Source organism: Pavona decussata, unplaced genomic scaffold (assembly GCF_977016875.1).
Source record: "Pavona decussata unplaced genomic scaffold, jaPavDecu1.1 SCAFFOLD_303, whole genome shotgun sequence".
Taxonomy (NCBI): Eukaryota; Metazoa; Cnidaria; class Anthozoa; order Scleractinia; family Agariciidae; genus Pavona; species Pavona decussata.
This window is the reverse complement of record NW_028145699.1, coordinates 692501-714546: the sequence shown is the minus strand read 5'-3', so window position 1 is coordinate 714546 and position 22046 is coordinate 692501. Positions and strand designations below refer to the sequence as shown.

Below are 22046 nucleotides of genomic sequence, written 5' to 3'. Positions count from 1 at the left end.
CACGGATCGCCATGTTGTTTGCACCAGGCCACAACCGTGCAGCATTTCTCGTTCAAAAAACATGGCGGCGAAGCTTCGCACTGCTTGAGCTGTGCAATTTCGGACCCTGCTAAGAGGATTTGTCATTGTATTTAATTTACCATATTATTAAATTGGTTTTTTTTTTTTTATGAAGGCTTTTCTTTCACTGGGCTTATTTTTTAAGGAGTTTATCATTGTGTTTAATGTGTTATTGAATTGAACTAAAATAAATTGATATATGATTTTTTTTTTAGCTAATTATTCACAGTGTATATGGGTCAGTTTACATTAAAGTTTTGAATACAAGACTGTCATAAAACCATTGAAACCATTGAAAGTAATTACACTGACCAATCGCAACATATGTAAAAAGCACAATGAACCAATCAGAATTTGAAGCAAATACATGTAATCGTCGTCAAGAGCGGAAAAATGAATACAACCAAGACACAATTGGTTTAGGTTTGGCTTCCTGTTGGTTGAGAAAATGGCAACAACTCTGCAGAAGAATCAAAGCTTGTGTGGTAAAGCAAAACCAAAGCAAACACAAAATTACTTTTGACAGTCAATTGAAAACTGCTCTAACTTACTGTACTAATTAAAATAATTTCCAATATTTCCTGCTGTCTAGTACCCACACTTTTTGAAGAGGTCTGGGAATAATCTTCAAATTATGCTGCAAAGACGAAAGAAGTACAAGAACCGCACCATTCTTGGTTTTAAAACATTGGCTGTTGGATTGGTTAATATGGGCCAGGTAAGATATAGAACTGTGCTTGATTCCTGTGTCAATCAGAAAAGCAAGTTAGAAGACTTGACATGAAAGTTTTTACATGGAAAAAGTGTCACAAGCAATGAGATAGGAAATAAACCTGAAACGAAAAAAAAAGAACAGAATTACATGTATCAATATTAGATGTATATAGTGAAATTTTCCTGGTTAATAGCTTGTTTAGTTGTATACTAACTCGTCATACAGTACAACATGCATTTGCTGTTAAGTTAACAGTGCATAAAAATTGTTTTAATTAACCGTTTAAGCCCTAAAAGTGATCAGCATCAAATTTCTCGTTGTAATTTAGATACTTATATAACCCCTGAGGTCATGAGAATTACGGATATGATCACCTAAGGCAAATTTTCTTGATATTTTAATAACTTCTCCCCAGTACTTTTAAAAGAAAAGTAAGGGGACAGGAAAAGACAATTTGTTCTTTGATATTAGGGGTTAAAGGTTTAATACCCCATTCATCCCTTCCCTTGAATTTCAGGTTTTGTAATAAGCTCCTCTCTTTCTTAGGCCCCCTCCCCCAATGGTAAATTCAGATTGCAATGAAATACATGTACTTCAAAACTCAGCAGGAAAAATTGTCAAAGCATTGTTTTGATCAAGCCTGTAAGTCTAGTCAGGTCAATTTATACGGTATATTGTGAGTCAAGTTTCAATCAAAATGTTGGAAAACGTGGTCAGTGATCAGGATGACGTTGTATTTAAATGTGAACCTTGACCCATAAATAGAAGAAAAAATTGTTTTTTTGTGATTGTAGCATAAGGAGACTAATCGTTTTGAGCAATTAGCTTGGCACAAATTTTGTTTAAGGTGGCACACAACAGTTTACAGCACTTCCCAGTACTAATTATTTGATGGATCTTTACTAACACTCTCTATCAGTTTTATACTAGTTACATCATTAATAGTATCAAAGAAATGCCCAATATATCTTTGGTAAACAAGTTATGGTCACTTTTTTGGTATAATTGACTATTGATTATTCCACGAGCGCACATTGGATATGAGATGATAGGTAGCCAACCAGGCGCCTAGCGCCAAGTTGGCTATAATCATCTCATATCCAACAAGCATTCAAGTGGAATAATTGCTTTATTAAAAACAATCATGAGGTATTCCTATATCTTGCTGATTTCGCCTTCCAAGAACAACCAGAAGACAATTAAGTGTAAGTTATAGTTGCTATTTCTTGGGCATGGTATAATGGCTCATAATACCATGGCTGCTAAGCCAATCAAATCCCTGGACTTGCATTATACAATGATATAGTTTTTAATGCAGGTGTAATACATGTAGGTTTTATTTCTTAACAGTAAAACTTATTGAAAACACCCCTAACTTTAGCTTTAAGTGGTTATAACTCAAAAACAAGCTCTGAACGGTGATCAGCACATTCAGTTGCAACTTTTTGCAAAGTTTAAAAAAATGTTTCCAGGAAGGGTTCAGAGCCACATTAGATTGTCAAAAATTGGTCACCATGGCAACATCAAATTCAGTGAACAGTAACAGACTACATCAAATTGTTCCCAAGTTTCAGGTCGCTTGCTCAAATGTTAAAAGTTATTCTGGTTCAAAGTCGCCGTGGGCAGAATCTGCCCCCGGTCCCGGCCTAGATAGGGTTAATGTCATAAATTTTTACATGTTAATCAGTGAATGATAACATTGCCTGTCTGTTTATTTGTTTCCAGGTTCTTCAGCATGCAGTGGAGAACCAGCTGAAATTGTACATGAAGGGAAGTCTTGTTCCTGTTGCCCAGATCACCGTAAATGCCCTCACCAGGTATGACAACATCAGGTCTACAGTTACAGCAATGTTTCTTTTGAACCTTATTAGGACAATGAAGGAAGGGGGCTCCCATCTCCTTCTTCCCCCTGTCCACTTTGTGATAATAATTACATGTATTACTTAATTTGATAGTTTGTTTGTTTCTCACCCCTCCCAGGACTCTCTATTTGCACTCTTGATACGTCATACTGTAAACCAATAACTAATAAAAGTTAATTTATGCTGTTAATTTTCTCTGCGGGCTCCACTATTGAGGGAGGGTGTGTGGAAGGGCAGGGAGGGATCCAAACCTTGCTTTTCCTGTTTTCCTACCTCCTTTTTGTCTTATAGTACTGGTAATGGGGTTTTCTCCTTGCTTCAGAAAGTGGGCAGGGTGGGGGGGATGACATCTTCTCATTCATCACTTCTGCTATGTTATTGCAAGTGCCTTTCTTTTTTTGGTTACCTCTCCTTTTCCCATCCCCACACCCATTTTTTCACCCCCCCCCCCCCCCTCCCCCAAGACACACACACACACACTTCTCATCCGCCCATTTATTCCAAGGGAATCTGATAAAATTGTGTCTGCTGAGTGGCTATTTGTCTCTCATCCAGGAGAAGGCTCATTGATGCTCCTCTTATTTTGAGCTTTGGAAGCTGGAATACTCACTTTCTTAAATTACGTTACAACAGAAAATGATTTAATTAATTTGTTTTACCTTTTTGTACATGTATAATTTGCAGTCAGCCAGTTGAAACAGATGGGGACAGGATGGCTGGATCAGCAGTAAGAGGTATCTCTAGCTCTGCTAATAACAGCATTGTAACTGATTTGCAAATTTTTACAATCAACCTCAGTACCATTGAGGATTCATGAAATTGAGAATGTATGGGTACATACATGTACTTTAAGGGCATGTTTCAGTATTTACATTTGAGAAGCAATCATTTTAGCCAACTGGACAAGTACATGTCTGTACATACTGTACAAGTCATGTACATCTAGAAAGACCTGTTTTCCTTGATCTAATGTGTGCAGAGCCTTCTGTTGTTTAAATTGTAATTGGCTGCTTCTCTTTTCAGGTGACGGCGATGAGAACTCTAGTGATGATGATGATGACTACTCTTTATCTGACCAGGAAGGAAGTGACAGTGGTGGAGATGCCGTAAGTAAACTGTTTACTTGGTTGATTGAAAACTGTTTCCTTCATCTCTTACCATAAGTGGAACTGTGGTATATCTTTAACTTATTAATAATGGTAATTGAACTGAGTAGAGTGCAATTTGGTCTGAAATCATACACATGATTTCAGAATCGAACGAGTGCACGACAGGAGGTGCGATTAACACTTCATTACACCCATTTTGAAAATGCACAGTTTTTTCTTTTAATATTTATTTATCCACGGAAGCCATGAAATTTGATTGGTTATTATCATTTCATTTTTATTTTGATGGGCTAAAAGAGGATGCGATTAAGATAAAAAAAGATGGTGTGATTCGTGAATAAATTGCACTGGTGCTCAAGAGCCAATCGGATTGCAAGGATCACCAGTGATTTCAAAGTGGGTGTAATAAACATAATAAATGTTTGGAATTTTCAATATCATCATGAAGTCATTTTCAAGTGAAGAAATAAAATATATTGTGTTAATATATACCAGAACACCTTTTGTGCAGTGGGAGGGTACGGAAACAATCAGAGTTTAAATTTCCAATTTTTTTTTTTTTCAGGATATTCTTGATGTCGAACAGAGGCAAGGAGGAAAAATTAGACATGGAAAAATTACTATTCCTGCTAAGGTGTGCAGAATGAAACTGTCTAAAAACAATTCATAGTATAAAGTGATTTAAATATAGGGACAAGAAGTCAGTTATAGTAACATGATTTTAGTGCATGCTAGAGTGTATTTACATCTAAAGGGCAATTTACATGAAACAACTTTGTCGCATGCGACAAGCCTACGACACAAATTGTTTCGTGTAAATCAAACCTACAACTCGCTTACGACTGTCGTGTACATAAAAAAAAATGTCGTAGGATTTTAAAGGGCAATTTACATGATACGACTTTGTCGCATGCGACAATCTTATGACAGGCCTACGACATGCATTGTTTTGTGTAAATCAAACCTACAACTCGCTTACGGCTGTCACTTACGTCACAAAAAATGTCGTATGATTTTAAAACATGTTGAAAAATCCTACGAAAATCGAAGGTATAGGCAATGTTGAGTGACAAGAGTTGTGTGCGACGTTTTGTATGACGCGAGCAGCACGCGCTCCAGAAATCGCATGTGACAGTCGTAAGCAAAAGTTGTACCGTCTAAATCGGCCTTAAGATAAATCTTTTGAGCCCCAGTAGTGACAAGCATCTAATTTCTCCTTACAAGATAACTGCTTAACCAAATTTATGGGACATGAGAATGTAGGAAATGATCATCGAAGGTTAAATGTCTTGATGTTTAAACAAATTCTCCCAACTGGTACCACAAGAAATATAGGAAGAACGTTGAGGAGAATACAGTGCACCTGTTGGTATTGGGGCTGTAAGGGTTAGGGGGGCTTCAGGTTGATGGCAAGCTGTTTAGTTTTCCATTGATGTTTTATATTAAATGCTGTTTTTATCATCTTTACACTTTAATTTTCCTAGAAACTTTCCTATAATTCTCTCGTTTGTTCGTCCGTCCTGTCCTCCGTCTGGCTGTCCCTCCATCTGTTTGTTCGTTGGTTTGTTTGTTCGTTCATTCATCTATCTTCTTCTTCTTCTTCTTCTTCTTCTTCTTCTTCTTCTTCTTCTTCTTCTTCTTCTTCTTCTTCTTCTTCTTCTTCTTCTTCTTCTTCTTCTTCTTCTTCTTCTTCTTCTTCTTCTTCCTCTTCTTCTTCATCTTCTTCTTCTTCTTCATCTTCTTCTCTTCATTGTCTTCCTCTTCTTCGTCGTCGTCGTCATCGTCTTCTTCTTCTTCTTCTCCTCCTTCATCATCATCATCATCATCATTGCCATCATCATCATCATCATCATCATCATCATCACCATCATCATCATCATCATCATCATGATCGCCACTGCTATCAATGTCGTTATCATCATCTTCCTTGTCTTCTTCATCACTTTCCCTTCTTCTTTGTAAACTTTCATAACTTTGATGGTATGAAATAATTTGTAACAAAAACGTATGATGTTTCTTTCTCTAGCACCAGAAGAATTTTAAACAAAAGTTCATTGCACTTGTTAAGAAATTCAAAGTGCCAGAAGAGGTAAGTTGTTTTTCATAAGTACAGTAGTGCACTATGCGTCCTTGAGTGCTTGTGGCGTGATATTAATTCTCATCCCAGGGGGGAGGGATGCTCCGGATTTCAAGTGAGGGGGATGATGGAATGGGGGCAAAGATCAAAACCTCAAAAAATCCCTAGGGCTTCCAACAACAACAACAACAAAATCCCCGGACCAAAAATTAACCCCAAAAAAATCCCATGCCAAATTTCCACGCACCATGCAGCTGGGATACGTGGACACTACCACAAATCTTCAGATTGTTTTGAACACCCAAAAAACTCCCTACTGTTAAGCAGATTTTCCTACCCCCAAAAATTCCGGAATCGAAAATTTCAAACCCAAAACAATCCTTCGATCATCCCCGTCACTTGAAATCCGGAGTACCCCCCCCCCCTTTCCTGGATTCTCATAAGGCAGAATCAGACAGTACTGGATGTGAAATCCAGAGGTCTTGCGTTCAAATTCACTCTGATCACTAGCTGGAGGTGTTTTTCAAAGAGTTTAACTCATCGGCCAGCTTGTCTGCCTCCTGCCAGTTGGGATTTTTGGCCTGTTGCATAAATTTTAATATGGCTTGTTTGTTTCCAACCATTATTCAGTGAGGTGTCTGTCAACTAGTCAGACTAGTTTAGCGTGATGTCTTGAAAGGTTCTAGTCATTGGGGTTTGAAATGAAGACTCAAAATTAATGGTGTCTTATGTTTGTTTCACATACAATTGTAAGGTGTGGATCGCGACATTTCCACCACTATACAACTGTTCTTCATCAGGCGATGGTGTTGACTGGTTGTGTATCAATATGAGTTAATGTAGCACCGTGGTCGATGGTGATTGGTACATTAGTGCACTTTATAGCTGTAATTTAGACTAGCTGTAAAGGTATACTTCCACAATAAGTAACACATCTACAATTTTTAATTGATTTGATTTATGATTTATTCCATAGGGCCCAGTTGTTCAAAGCCCAATTAAGCTAAACCTGAATTAACAAGAATTTTGATTCGAGTTTAATTACTAAACAAAAAAGGATTTTCAAAAAGATTTCTGTCCCTTGGTTTTGAATTTGACTTTTCTTATTCATTGGCTTAGAATTAGATTTTAAAAAACATTTTTTAACAAGCAAGCTGAGAACCTGGGTTAACTTTTAATCGCGGATTAGCGTTAATCGGCTTTCGAACAACAGTGCCCAGAATAATAATTTATTGTTTTATTTTCCATCAGGAATTAGAAAAGGAAATGGCCACATTACAGGACATTGATATAAGTCCCCCAGAGAATGAAGCAGGCGACGATTTTCTCTTCCCAGATGATCTGGAAGACTTGGACAGTGACCTGGAAAATGATTTGCTTGAAGATTCCATCAGCATTGTATCCACGCCTAAACCCTCTCTCAGGTTGCCTAGCAATGTTTCAAATAGTATAGGTTATTCTTCAGCATAAAAAAGGAGTTATTTTACTTATGATTTAAGGGGGACTTAACCTAAACGCCATTTCTCCGCCACTTGACATGGCTTTAATGGAAATATCTCGTTCACGTTTCAAGCAATCCAAAAACTCTATGCTCATCCCGTGAATCTGTGTTGTGGGGTGTTTTGTGAATTTTTGGGTGATTTTTGGGTATATTTGGGAGGAGATAGTTTTTCTAGAAGGATTGGTAAAATTAAGAGAAAAAAGAAATATTGAAGATTTAGTGAAGTTTTAAAATTAGAATTTGTTGTTAATAATTAACAGACGGACACCAAGTTAGTCCACTAGCAACCTGGGGTGCTCTTGCGTGAGTATCAACTGTCTGTTAGTGTTCCAAAAATCATTTTCTTTCTTCTATCTCTTCTTAAAACCTCTTCAAATTTCATTCAAATTTATGTTAAGTCACAGTGTACTGTCACAGTGATTTCTTTTTATTGTGGTGAAAAGTGCGCAAATGTTTGACAAAGAACCTCTGAAATCTCTAACATAAAATTTCTCTTAGGGCACCGAGTGGAAATTATTAAGTGATTTCTCCAAGGAAAAACAAACTGCAATTAGTTTTTAGCAATTTCTCTAAATGCACAGGACAAACTTGAAAAACTTGGCCAATATTTTCAAGTTGTAATCAATTCTCATCCAAGCCATCCGCAGCCAAACATAATTGATGCTAGTGCACTGGTAGCCGTAGGACAATATTGTTAACGAATCTGAACCATAATTTAAGCGTCTCCATCGCTACAAATGATAACATGTTTTTGGCTATTCAAAGTTACATTAAATAATCGCGAGTATATGAAGCCTCGATTTTTCGAAAGTACCGATTCTTCAAACCAAAAGTTCTTTCCCTTGGATTTGCTTCGGTCAGATTTTTACCCCCGATTTTGCGAACCAAAGATTTGTTAAACCAAATTCAGTTTCCCTAGGAGGTTCGAAAAATCGTTATTCTACTGTATCAATTTCTAGAGTGCATTTGCCATGCCGAAATTGTCCTGATCCTCTAGTTTTCGCAAACTTTTCCACATCGAGACAAAACGAGCTGACAAAAATAAAAAGTGTGCACATATTCTCCATGTCCCTAAAGGAAAACAGAGGATAAATTTATTGAGATGCATGAAGAATCCCCCACCCTCCCTCCCCTTCTCCTCATCCAGTGTACTCTTTAAGTCTGGCTGTTCATAAAACATTCATATTCACGTGTCTTTGGTTTAATTTATTTCCAGACCTTACTTTGATCCCAGAAGCTCAAACGAGAATGTACGTAATCACACTGTGGTAAGTGAATGATTGGCCAAGAGGCCACCATTTGTATTGCTTATTTTACAATAACTGTCAAAATTCACGCGCGTTGATTGGCTCTTAGCTATTGTCCATAAGAGTACAGACAAAAATTATGTGAGATGTAATGCGTGCGCTTTCTCAACGGAAAATAAAGCCAATTCTACTCATATATTTTCCATGTTATTTGAAAAGTAGTAAATCGGCGGCAGTTTTATATGGTCTGTACTCTTAAAGACAATAAGTGACTCCATGAAATGTTCGAAACTTAGTAGTGAAACCTTTGAAGATATTCCGACAGCCCCTATGACAGAAAACCACCCTCCATAGGGCGGAGGGATGGGTTGGAAAATTTTTGGAATGTCCCAATCTAAATCCAAAGTCCCAACCACGACGCCACCGGCGCACCTCAGCCTTAAGCATGAACGCTGCCTTTTGTATTGATATTTTACAATGTTTTTATTGTCTTCATGAAATTCATTTTCATTAGATTGACGAGGAAGACATCAGGAGTCCACCAGCACCTCTGCAGATGGAACCAGAAGACGGACAGGCAGACCATGAAATGGTGAGTGCTCATTTTATAAGCAGCAGAACATAAGGGAGGTTAAACATCAATTGCTGATTATAGGCGATCCAGAACATCGGCTTTCGAGTTTATTCGAGAAGAAATTAATGAGACATTTTTTTTTTTTTTTTCGAATTAATGTAACCTTGCAAAAATTTTGTGGACGCGCGGCGGTGCAGTGGTTATCGCGTCGGGCTTTCGATTAATGGTTCCAGGCCAGGTTGGTAGCTTCATTGCTGTGCTGTTTCCTCAAACAAGAAGGTGTTGTTTCTTTCATCATGCTGATGTTAAAATATTTTTAAGTAAACTTAACATGGCAGTGCCTCACATGGGCCCTTGTGTCCCGTTCACACTAAACCAGTTTTAAAAAACGAAACCTTGTTCCACATTTTCTCTCTTCACCCAGCTGTAGAAATGGGTACCGGCGACATACTGCGTGGGGTAAGCCAGCGATGGACGAGCTCTGTGAGGGAGATATGAATTGCTGTAAGCTTCTCAAGAAAGATCACATTAAAATTAGTCAGTTTACCAAGTTTGAGGTTCTGTGGTTAGATTGCGACCATCTAGAAGGCTTTCAAAAATAGGAAACATTTCAGACTTTGTATGGATTTGGTCGACGCCATCTCAGAATAAAAGACATTTGTATGGAATTTAGGCGACCTTTGACAGATTACAGCCCGGTTACTACGCAATAAAGCGTAACCAGACTTGGTAAATTTACTAATTTTTATGCGATCTTTCTAGCGATAGGGTTCATTTCTTCATATGATGCAATTTGAAAGGGTCAACTAGGGCCCAGTCCCTTTATAAACTTCGGAACGGGCAACTGTGAACACGCTATCCCAACCCAAAGAATTGTTACAGCGGTTACCAATAACACGCGACTTACCGTCTTCAAAAGAGTCGGATAAAGTTGCGTTTTGGTGGACGTCAATCAAAGGAAAGCCGTTGAAATTATTTTGAATTCTGACAAGATTCCAGGGTAACCCGCCAAGAAAATAAGAATTTTACCTCGCTAAGAGAAGGTAAACTTTATTTAAATTGTTTTCCGAGCCAGATCAAGGGAAAATAAAAGGTATTTTTGAATTAAAAATTTTAATTTTCACTGCACGTGACAATTTGCTCACTTGCACGCGTCGCTGATTTTGCAAAATTATTACGGGTAGCGATTTAAATTGTTACAAAAAATACTTCATCTCAACAATGCCCATTCTTTAAGATAACCTGGCTTGGAAATCAACTTTCATAAAGTTTACCATCTGTCAGCGGATAAAACAGCCAATTTCTTGGTTCTGTTTCCTTGAAATGTCAGAATTCAAATTAATTTCAACGGCTTTTCTGATTGACGTCCACCAAAATGCAACTTTGTCGGGAGTCTTTTGAAGGCGATAGGTGGCGTGTTATTGGTAACCGCTGTAATTGATTCTTGTTTTTGATTCCAAACTAAAGCTTTCTGTTCATTTTCACCCAGGATGTACTCAGTCCGCCATCTGACGGAGATAACCTGTCAGATTCTACAAACACGTCTGACGCCCTCTCAGGAGGGGGACTGGACGACGCGCCTTCAGTGAGACGCAGTGTGTCGTTCAAGGAAGGAAGAAAAATTGTCGTGTCTGAAACATTAACAAAAAGAAGAAACAGTGATATTGATCTGCAGGTGGGTAACAACAGCGACAACAACAAAGTTTTGTTTAAATAAAACTGGCGTGAGTGACGCATGCGTTCCCGCAGTTGGCAAAGCAGCTACAGCATTCATGGCAGGTGCAAAAGTAAAAGGCGATTTACACGGCACGACTTTGTCGCATACAACAGGCCTACAACACGAATTGTTTCGTGTAAATCAAACCTACAACTCACTTACGACTGTCTTTTACGACACAAAAAAATGTCGTAGGATTTTAAAACATGTTTTAAAGGGCGATTTACACGGTACGACTGTTGCATGCGACAAGCTTACGACGGGCCTACGACACGAATTATTTCGTGTAAATCAAACCCACAACTCGCTTACGACTGCCGTGTACGTCACAAAAAATGTCGTAGGATTTTAAAATCCTACGACAATCGTAGGTATAGGCAATGTCGAGTGCCGAGATTTGTGTGCGATGTTTTGCATGACGCGAGCAGCACCCGCTCTAGAAATTGCATGCGACAGTCGTAAGCAGAAGTTGTACCATCTAAATCGGCCTTAAGACGGACTACAGCCTTTGCTAAGTATTCATGCGAGTACATATGCCAAAAAAACGTTAGCAAAACAACAAAGTTTTGTTGAAATATAACTCATTTTTCAAGAAAACATAACGCGAATCTCACTTTTAACTAGCTAACCGCCGACCGGTTAGCTCAGTTGATTGAGCATCGGACTACCGTGCGGGAGGTCGTGGGTTCAAACCCCGGCCGGACCAACATGTATACTCAGAGTCGTTAAATAACTGAGGAGAAAGTGCTGCCTTTGTAATGACATCTTTTTAGTCTTCTCGGATAAGGACGATAAACCGTATGCCCCGTCTCACAACACTTCAATGTTCATAACCCTGTGGGACTTTAAAGAACCCAGATACTAATCGCAAAGAGTAGGGCATGGAGTTCCCGGTGTGCTGGTCTGGCCCCGGTTGTTCAAAGGCCGGATAACTTTATCCGCTGGATAAGGTACTATTCGGGGTCTAAAATATACTTCACGTTAAACGTTGTCCAAGGTTTTCGTACACTTCTAAACTAGACTGTGGTTAGAGTGTGCATATTCGCTTGTACACGATGAAATACTGAAATCTTTTCCCAGATTGAAACTGTCGGATAGTGACTTATCCACCGGATAAAGTTATCCGGCCTTTGAACAACTGGGGCCTGGTCTTTGTGCTGTTTCATGATTTCATGGGTTGGGTGGGTAGAATGAGTTCGCTAATGGACATATGCTGATGTAAACCGCATTTGAATATATATAAAAATAGAAAATGCGGTATATAAATACATTACCATTTTTCCGTTTTCCGTAAACGCGATTCTAAATTTCTCTACCATTTCTACGTTGCAATTTGCAGGAATCATTGCCTCGTGTAACGTCAGCTAAGTAGCCCTATCTTCCTTTCTATCTTCTTTGGTTTTAGTTACCGCAAGTCACATTAAATGAGCAAATCAGCAATGTGTTATCAGGAGATATTCCCGAGTCCATTCTTTTGATCAGTACATCGGAGTGGCAAGGGCAGGTGAGACGATTACTCTTTAAGCCCCAGTATCATTATACAAATTCTCCCTACTGTTTTTTTTTTATACATTTCGTTAAGTATTAATTGCGAGAACTTGTTTAAATATCCAGACAATTCATCTTTGGTGATCATTTGCTTAATTCTTGTGACCTATGTTCATTATAGTCCACTGATACGATGACGAGAAATATCAAATTTACTTTATTTTTAACATCACTTTCTGTTGTTGTTGTTGTTGTTGTTGAAGGAGGAATTTATTGCTACCCAAACTAGCACTTACTGTTAACTGAAGGTAGCAGCGCCTATCCCAAACTGTTTTGTGAGAGCAGTGTTGAATTTCAAATCAGTGTCGATAGTAAGTTCACATTTGCTTGGATTTTGCCTTGGTATGTAATATGATTGGTCAAAATAACTCGTGCCGCCTATCCAGCCAATCAGAAGTCAAACAATGGCAATCGTGATTTGCATGCACATGTTTTCCCGCGTTTGTTTGTGTTTGCTTTAAGTTCTGATTGGTTCATTCTGGTGTTCACGTTTGTAGTGACTGGGTTGGTTGTAGTTGTGAGCCACTATTTGCATGACGAACCAAACAGACCCTGTCAAGGAAATTTGTTGGAATAGGAATCGCCCCATGCATGTTATTTTTCTCTTTCATACTTTGTTGTCCTAGCTGTAGTGTTAGGGAGCTTTAGCAAAGACGACGGCGACGAAAACGAGAACGTCAAAAAAGCAATAGACTTGATAACCAAAACACCAAAGTTCTCTGCAAGTGCATTACACTTTTTGGTACATTTCTTTGCTGTCACTGCATGGGACTTTTCATAGAGGACGTAAATTTTTCTTTCCCTTTCTAAACTTGGGCGCGGTCTCCAAAAATTCAACTCCAGGAAATTTCACCTACATTTGACATTTAAAGCGAGTTGGAATAATCGCGACGACGTTTGAAAAAAACGCGAATTCATTTTAATAGTGACGTTGTCGCTGCCGTCGCCGTCGTCGTTGCTGATTTTCCGCACATCCCCATACATTAATTATGTATACATTTTGCGACTCCCACTCCATTGAAAACTGAAAGTCATGACGCAGACAAACTTATTTTGTGTATTTCTCTTTTGTGTAGTTATTGGCACTGAAGCTTTGCGATAAAGCCGTGAAGATGATTTGCACTCGGTCTAGTTCTGACGTCCATGCAGTGTTCCTGGCCATTGTCAATAAATATCAGAAATTGTAAGAAAACCTTGTGTCACACAGAATAGACCCTTCTCCAAAATGGCGGCCGAAAGTTCAAATACGTTATAATTAAAAACGTATACCAGCACTAGAAAGAGCACTTTTGTTTTAGTAACCCTGCAAAGTTTCAGCATATCAGGTGTAATATCAGCTCAGAAAATGTAAGTTGAGAAATGAAAAGTTTACAGACGTTTGTATGACTGGGGGTATGACGTATACTCCCAGTCATACAAACGTCTGTAAATTTGTCAAATTTCATCTTACATTTCCTAAGCTGATATAGCACCTAATATGCTGAAACTTTTGCAAGGATACTAAAGTAAAGGTGCTCTTTCCAGTGCTGGCATCAGTTTTTCATTCAGTTCAATTTTAACTCATTCAAATCTGCTGCCGCCATTTTGAAGAAGGGTCTGTTTCTCACTACGCATACACTGAGTCAGATTATGGACAATGCATTTACATCATTCCCCATGTCCTTATGTCCGAAATGAACGTAACTCTTAATTTGGCCGGGTACTTCATATTACCAAAGTGACACGACCCTCGTGGGCTCAAATCCCATCTGGAGCTCGAATTTTTTCCCGAGTTTCCATTTGATGCAAATATATCATGTTGTTACTTCATATTAGACAGAATGATTTGTCATTCTCATACGACTTCATGTTTGACTGACCTGAAGACAGAATTATTTGTGTTTAGGTGACGATTTCGACTCAGCGACACTTTGTGATGTCTATCTTAAAGGGTTTGCATGTCATTAGCATTTCTGGGCGTACCCCATACGTATTAGTTTAAGTATGCTTCACAGTGAGAATGAGGTCGGACATTCGCGCTATGAGTCAATTATTGATCTTCGAAATCTTCTATACTTATGAATAAATAAACAATTAGAAAGACCCATACTATTTTCAAACCATGATGTGGCTTCTTTAACATCGTTTGAAAGCTGTCGCAAGAATTTGCTATATTTGCGATTTTTGTTAACAATATTGATTTGCTATTTATTTGCCGTTGAAGGCAAAATCCTTGTTACTCTTGGTAAATTTTTATTTCTATGCTATTTTTGTCAGTTCTGTTGTTAAAAAAAAATTAGCAAAAGTAACGAGGATTTTGCCTTCAACGGCAAATAAATAGAAAATAAATATTGTTTACAAAAATAGCAAATTTTTGCGACAGCTTTCAATTCTGGACATAACTGTAGACAAACCAATGGCTTGACATCAAAGTTCGATGTCTCGGTCACCTGAACTAAGGCAAGATGTATTGAGCATAGCCCGCTTGATTTTACCAGTAATTTATAATGTGATGTTTAAAACACGAGCAGCAGTGTTTTATCGGGATTTAAAACCACGAGGTGCAGCCGAGTGGTTTTAGACCCGATAAAATACGTGCTGCGAGTTTTTTGAACGGCTTCAAAAACATTCCTGGAAAAGCGTGTGTCAAGAGAATTCATAACAATGAATACTATAACACCGCATACTAATAAGGAGGAGGTTTTATCGGGTTTTAAAACCACTGCACGTGATGTTTTATCGACCATTTGATAGGTCGATGGGCTTATGAATTATTAATGAGTTTTGAAAGGAGTTGAATCGGCCACCTCGCGTCTGTGGTCTGGCTCCCCACCAGCTAAGCTAACAAGGCAGTCAACGTCTCAATGTGTAGCCATGTTCCTTTGCCTTTTTGTTCATTAGTTGTAACACACACTCAGCATCCCCTCCTCACCTCAGTGTAGCCATCGCCGGTACAGAGTCGTACATCAGCTCCGTGCTTCAGCCTTATGTGGAACAGTTCTCGTCCAAGCCGTCAGACTGGCAGACGTTCCTTCGCTTTCTCCTCATACCTCTCGGTGAGTTTGCAGCAAATTTCAGGGTCCTTTGTAACGTGGGGCATTTATTTGACACGTCTTGCTTAGAAAGCTTTCTCTCTTACACTATAAGGCATCGCAGGTTTCCTGCTATTAAAATTCAGTACATTGGCGCAAGGATGTGAAACTTAGGGTAGAAAATTTTGTGAGTGACAACCTGGAAGGTTTTTGTTACCTGATCTCTCAGTCTCGGATTGTTTCTGGTTTACAGACAGCCAACCATTAGCCAAGTACATTGCGTCTTTGGACCCAAGATACAACTCTCTCTTCATGGACAACATTTGGAAAGAAGCGTTTGAGCACTCTGACACTGCTGTGGGTAGGTCTCGCCGCCTCTGTTAGTTGTTCGTGTTTGCCGTGTTTTTTCAACAAACGATAAACGTGAGCCTTCCATTTGCCTTTGTTAAATATCGTACTCATTTGGCAGTGCTGAATGAATTTATGGTCGTACAAATAAATCCACTTGTTGCTGGTGTTGAATCACACAGGATAAATGAAAAAATATTTGAGCGCGTTACTCACCACACTCCCGGTTCTCTCGTAGCCTGGACATTACACTCACAATATTCCCAGGAAATGGAGAGGTTTATGACATTATGAAAGCAAGAATCACAATTAAAGAAGTCTAGTTTCGAAAGTACAAACTATTTTAATAGTTTGGACATCTTTTAATGCCCCTTGACATTTCATTTGATTGCAGACTTTGAAGAAGTGAGCAAACGAGTCAAAGCTTTCATGTCGGCGGCTACTGTCACGCACAACTTGCCGATCGCAGAGGCGCTTGTGAATACAAAACCAAAGGGGTAGGTGGGGAAAGCAGTGTGAATTTGAAATAATTATATATTCAGGGATAGGGGAGTCGAGATGGAGGCGCGGGGATGAAGTGGTAAGCGCACCGTACTTTCAAATGGAAGATCAGGAGGTTCGGTGTTTGAGGTGGGGTTGGTCTCTGTATTGTCGTGTTCTTTTCTTCGAAAGGAATAGGGAACTTAAGCAGCGACGGCGGCAACGAAAATGTCACTTGGAAAAATAGCATTATTATATATATACTACTTCGCGATTATTTCAACTCGTTTAACTTCTACAGAAAACGGCGAACTGCCCGACAACCAAAATGGTAGGAGTGGCATTCAAGTTCAGAAAGAGACTGAAAATCACCGTCGTGTGTTCACGTTCTCCACGAAACCTTGAAAATTTGATCATTCCACGTTGTTGTTTTGAAGAGGTCGGCAAAGATATGTACCAAAATTTAAAACGCACTTGCAGATCGATTGTTTTTGCTCATTAAACCTATTAGTTTGCGACGCTGTCGTTGCGGTCGCCGTCGTCGTTGCTTAAGTTCCCTAATGTCTCTCTCTACTCAGGTGGATAAGGGGATAGCAGTGACAACATGCTGGGAATTAGCGTCCCATCCCAGGAAAGAGGGTGGAAATACTCCATGTTGCTTCATGCAAGAGAAACTGGGTTCAGTTAACCCAGGCCACATGGACCACTTAGATCAAAAATGTTATTATTATTATTATTATTATTTTATTATTATTATTATTATTATTATTATTATTATTATTATTATTATTATTATTATTATTATTATTATTATTATTATTATTATTATTATAAAAATCGGAATGGCACAAGGACTCCATTACATGTTTGTGTTCCACAGGGTTACCTTCAAAGGCGTGGTGTCCCATCCAAGGTTTTGTTGTGTATTTATACCCCTAGTTGCTTCATGTATGGAAAACGGGTTTAGCTCTAGGTCTGGCCATGTGAACCACTTACTTCCGCAATGTAACTTTATTTTTATTTTTTATTTTATTATTTATTTACTATTTTAAAAACCGTAGTGGCACAGGAATTTTGTTACATATATTTCCTTCTCCCCAGAGTAACCTGCCATGGCGTGGCATCCCATCCAGGGTACTTTACTAATACTCTTATGCCCCATTCACACCAAGGCTTAAACATGTTTAAAAGCTGTTTAGTTAAACACAGTTTAAAATTGTTTCCTTCATAAAAGCTGCTTTCGGATTTTTGTCGACTACAGATTTAGCACAAATGAAACCGTAAGTTTCAAGTTTACTTGAATCGAATGTCAAAGCCAAAGGTTCAGCTTTCTGTTACCAATTGTCACTATTTTTTTTTAAACCTGGTTTAATTAAACATGTTTTGTTGGTGTGAATGGGGCTTTAGTTGCATCGTGGTATGGAAACCGAGTTAAACTCCGGCAGTGTAGGTCGTGTAGGGCTGAAGTGTCACTTGATCTTTTTGGTGAAGTTATTTGTGAATCAGAAGTTGTGAAGCCGTAATTGTCCTTCATTCAATGTAGATATTTGTGCTAGCAGCTGCTGACAAATTTTCGCTCAATTTGATTTGTGTTTAGATCCGAGGAAAGTTCATCGCAGTTGTTTTTACCCTTTGTTTGTGTGAGTATTAAACTGCTTAATTTCCCTTCTTTGGATAGCCTGCGTAGCAAACGTTTCCGTTGAGGAAACGGAAACGCTTGCTACGCAACTTATTTTTTGGCTTAAAAGTATCATCATTCGGGTTAACTAAAGTATTTACTTACAAGTCAGTGCGGAACACGGAATCTGAAACTGACCAAAGTTGATACAAGACTGGGAAGTGGTTTAATTCTCAGAAAAGTGATTGTTTTCAGGCGCTGCTATATGCTGGGTGTTAACATGATTATTGTTTTGGATTTGTCACATTGATGTGTGATAACTGTGTGTGCTTTTGTCTCATAAAGCGATTTTTCATGTAGCGTTGAAATTTTGCTTTGAAAAACATTTACGCATCGTTCTCAACTGGTTGGAAGGAAACCCACATCAATTTATGTTGCACGCGTTTCCCCACGCTTGGCGCCGGTCACATGTATATATCTCGATCGGTTTATTATGTTGTATAAAATCAGTAAGTGAGGAAGTACACGCGTTCTGATTGTGGTGTGTGAGAATTGTTATTGTTTGTTATTGTTGGATCTTTCGCCTTCGGCTCGTGGTTTACAAGCTTTTTGAGTGTTCTCCTAGCATCCCCCGCCTATTGCTTAAGTATCCATCTGGTGTGATTTTTCAGACTGATTACGTTGGTTTTGGTCTTATGTACCCTAATCTTATATTAGTGAAATATTATTGAATGAGGTATAAAATATTCAGTTTATTTTCTACTGTGTGGCTGCCTTGGCTTTCGTTTCAGGATGTCCGGATTGGTTCAACGGATCAAGGTAAGAGAATTTTAATATTGTTTTAACCTTCTAGCTGTAATCTCGGCCATATTTCATTGAAAACACGTCCCAGCACTCCCACATTTTACATGCGATCAATACTTAATGGAGAAGTGGGGGACAACTGTTCAAGGTTTTTAGTCTAGATTGAAGCTTTTACGATCTTACATTGTTAGGATATGAAAAACAAATTTAGACATCTTTCAGCTTTGGGGGTAGCTCATGTTCGTAGTATTCCAAGAAAAGCATAACCTTAAAACCTGTGTTGTTCCTATTGCGGTGCAGCGCAAAATATGAAGTCATCACATATAGGAGCACCCCGACTTGTTTGCACATTCTGATTTCGGAATACATGTATCTGGAATATTTACCAATAAAATACAGGAGTGTTCTGTTGATATTCCTTTGTTTCTTTTCATTGTAGCAGATGAAGAACCCATAGCAACCAGTGGTATACCAACAAGTGCCGGTGCTAAAAGCACAGGGGCAACGATTAGGGTTGAAAATCAAGGCCCTGCACCAGGTGGCCCTCAGACGCCCCCAGCTGCAAGCTCCCCTTTGGTTAGGTACGTGAATTAGAACATAGTGCTATACAAGGCGGTGACTATCTCACAGTACTTGAGCCTGCTTTTAGATAGTTTAGCTTAATAGGGACTATTCTTTCTTTTTAGCATTTTCATTGTAAAGCGCCGTGAGCCCTTATTGATTTGGTGCTGTTACCGTGGTTTATTATGAACAAAATACATTGACACTCTTGTGATGACTTGTTTCCAGTCTCCACGATGGCGGAGGTAGCGGAGGAGGCCTGTGGTCTAGTGAACTGATGGATCTTCAAGTAGACTACTGGCTGTTAGCAGGAAATAAGAAAGATATTAATAAGGTAGTGTCCATTACTCTCCTGTTCCGTCTTGTTGTTTCGTTAGAGTTAAAAATATTTTCTCCACGTTGTTGAAAACCTACTAAACAGCTGGGGTTTAACTCTTGCATACTCCAAATGATGTTGCGCTCTGCAGCACTAATTACAGGAATGGTGAATCAGAGAATTAATAGTAATAGTCCCAGTGACTTCATGCTGGGTGTCCTGTGATGCGCTAGCATCCCACCGAGGGGGGAGTAGTAATACTCCTAGTGGCTTTATATTGGGGTCTTGTGATTTACTATATCATCCCATCCAGTGGGGAGTAGTAATACTCCTAGTGGCTTTATATTGGGGTCTTGTGATTTACTATATCATCCCATCCAGTGGGGAGTAGTAATACTCCTAGTAACATCATTTTGGGTATTTTGTGATGGACTAAGCAACAGGAGAAGAAGGAGAAGATTATACTTTTAGTTACTTCATTTTACAGAAACCGTATTAACTTCCATTCCTTTGGCCACCCATGGATTAAATGGAAAATTACCTCACTTTTCACCCCAGAATCAGTTTTGGTTCTCGTGATATGCTCTTGTAATTTAAACCACCTTTTTTCTTTGTTTTGTATTTTGCTTCCAGTCGTCGTTAAAAGCATCGTTCAAGACCCTGGTGGTTTCCAGGCTCCCATCCCTAGAATCCTCTGAGGAACCTTCTGCGCTGTCAGTGATGGCCGTTACGAAAGAGCGCAATAAAAGAGGTCTGGATCGTTTTGTTCATTGAAGGTTCTTTTTTTTTGATAGTCTGTTTTGTTTGATTCTGATCTAATTCTTTTCTTTTCATCCGTTTCATCTTATTTTTAAACTGGCGGTCGTAGAGTGTGTGGAACGGGTGTATTCTGCCATTGAAATGAACGCTACTGAGCAGTACTTTCCCGTGGTGCTGTCTATTGAATAGTGCAAGGTGTTTCTAGCTTTTTGAGTTTGTGGACGAACTATGTGAAACCACTTACACTGCGGTGGTGTACAAGGTGATTGAGTTCGTGGACGAAATCCTAAACTATGACCATTGAAATGGAAGCTATTGAGCAGTGCTTTTCTGTGGTGCCGTTTAAATTGTGCTGTACAAACTGGTTAGAACATTTTGAGTCTGTGGGTGAAATACTAGACCGGGGTCGTTTTTCCCAAGTACTTCATAAATAAAACGGTTGTTTCTACATGCTCCGAAACGTCTCACTAGAACTTTGCTATTTGTCACAGCCATTTGCTCTCCGGAATTGTTATGGTTATGATTAATTGGTAACAGGACTATGTGTCGTCCAATTCAGTCTGTAATTATACTCGGGATGAAACAAATCGGACTCCCTCGTTTATCGCTCGTATGATTATGAGTATGATTACAGACCGAGTTGGACTCCACTCAGTCCTATCACCATTATTTATTGCAGTCTTATTCGTTTTTTTTTTTCTTTGTGAAGGACTCGAGGCGATGATGAGATCTATGAAGAAATCCAAAGAACGAGACACGGACTCCAAGAATCAGCCAGTTGTGGCTAGCGTCTCTAAGCTGATCTGCACGACAAAAGGACAAAGCAGTACACTAAACGGTAAGGTGACAAGACTATATGAAGGAGTGAATGGGGATGTCATCGTGTAAAGTTTTGAAAATCGTCCCAACATTTTTGGCCAGGATTGTAGTAACCAAGCGTTCTCTGTATCCTCCTTTTCGGCCTGCGGCTTAACACGTGGTCTCGTTTTGGAGAAGGAAGCAAGTGTTACTTGGTGACGTCACCACGCGAGGGTAGAAGCCAGGCCTTAACGAGCAGTTATCATGGCAACAGTAATGACTTGCGATCAGGCCCACTTTTAGAATTACTCTTACATGGCTCGCGTTTCGCGCAGGAATTTTTTACCAAGCGCAATGGAAATAATGCTTGAACGACCATAATACGGCATTATTAACTCAGTTTAAACGGGTGACGCAAAAGCAAGTACAACCAAATATGAGGATGATTTCCGTTTCTAAGGTTTGTTGTGTTTTGCTTGTGTAATGCGTGTAAACTTCTGTTGCAGTTGTTATCGATGGTGTCACATGGAATGGAGTCAAGTTCTTTTCGCTGTCGTCTCAGTGGCCAACACACATCAAGTATTTTCCCATCGGCCTGTTCGGCAGAGTTGAGACGACGTGCTGAAATCTCTTACCCAGGTCACCTCGGATTTCTCGGCCAGAGCCAAGGTTGGGCTGACGATTTTGAGTGATGTGATGTAGTTGTTTATCTAAATAAGCATCGAGCGGCTTAAAACTCGTTAAATTTGTTAATAGAAAATTACGATAAACCGGGCCTGTTAAGTTGCTTTGCGAGCGGCGCGTTGTACAGTATTCAATTCCCGGCATAGCCAAACTTTAATTTTAGAGTCGGCGGATAAAATCCTAAGTTACGGGTGAAGTGCTTTCCCAGACTCGTGGTTTATTGCGCTAGACAAGAAGGCTTAAGTCTTTCAAGATTG

The 22046-nt window shown here is 39.2% G+C and overlaps 1 protein-coding gene across 2 annotated transcripts in view; it reads left to right on the top strand.

Moving 5' to 3' along the window:
- Positions 1-22046, top strand: part of LOC146454311 (phosphofurin acidic cluster sorting protein 2-like) — a 30196-nt gene that overhangs the window by 5964 nt on the left and 2186 nt on the right. Inside the window, exons 4-25 of one of the 2 annotated variants that reach the window (XM_085095602.1) lie at positions 653-778; positions 2501-2592; positions 3322-3371; positions 3661-3743; positions 4312-4380; positions 5773-5835; positions 7075-7247; positions 8541-8592; positions 9086-9163; positions 10635-10820; positions 12268-12366; positions 13487-13593; positions 15291-15445; positions 15675-15782; positions 16164-16266; positions 17847-17889; positions 18659-18686; positions 19114-19252; positions 19461-19566; positions 20182-20299; positions 21017-21145; positions 21612-22046. The exon at positions 21612-22046 is cut by the window's right edge and continues 2186 nt beyond it. In XM_085095602.1, coding sequence (XP_084951728.1) covers positions 653-778; positions 2501-2592; positions 3322-3371; positions 3661-3743; positions 4312-4380; positions 5773-5835; positions 7075-7247; positions 8541-8592; positions 9086-9163; positions 10635-10820; positions 12268-12366; positions 13487-13593; positions 15291-15445; positions 15675-15782; positions 16164-16266; positions 17847-17889; positions 18659-18686; positions 19114-19252; positions 19461-19566; positions 20182-20299; positions 21017-21145; positions 21612-21730 — 2226 coding nt within the window. In that variant the 3' untranslated portion in view covers positions 21731-22046. Of the gene's footprint in view, positions 1-652; positions 779-2500; positions 2593-3321; positions 3372-3660; positions 3744-4311; positions 4381-5772; positions 5836-7074; positions 7248-8540; positions 8593-9085; positions 9164-10634; positions 10821-12267; positions 12367-13486; positions 13594-15290; positions 15446-15674; positions 15783-16163; positions 16267-17846; positions 17890-18658; positions 18687-19110; positions 19253-19460; positions 19567-20181; positions 20300-21016; positions 21146-21611 lie in introns of both variants that reach the window. The other variant, XM_085095601.1, reaches the window with a different exon arrangement.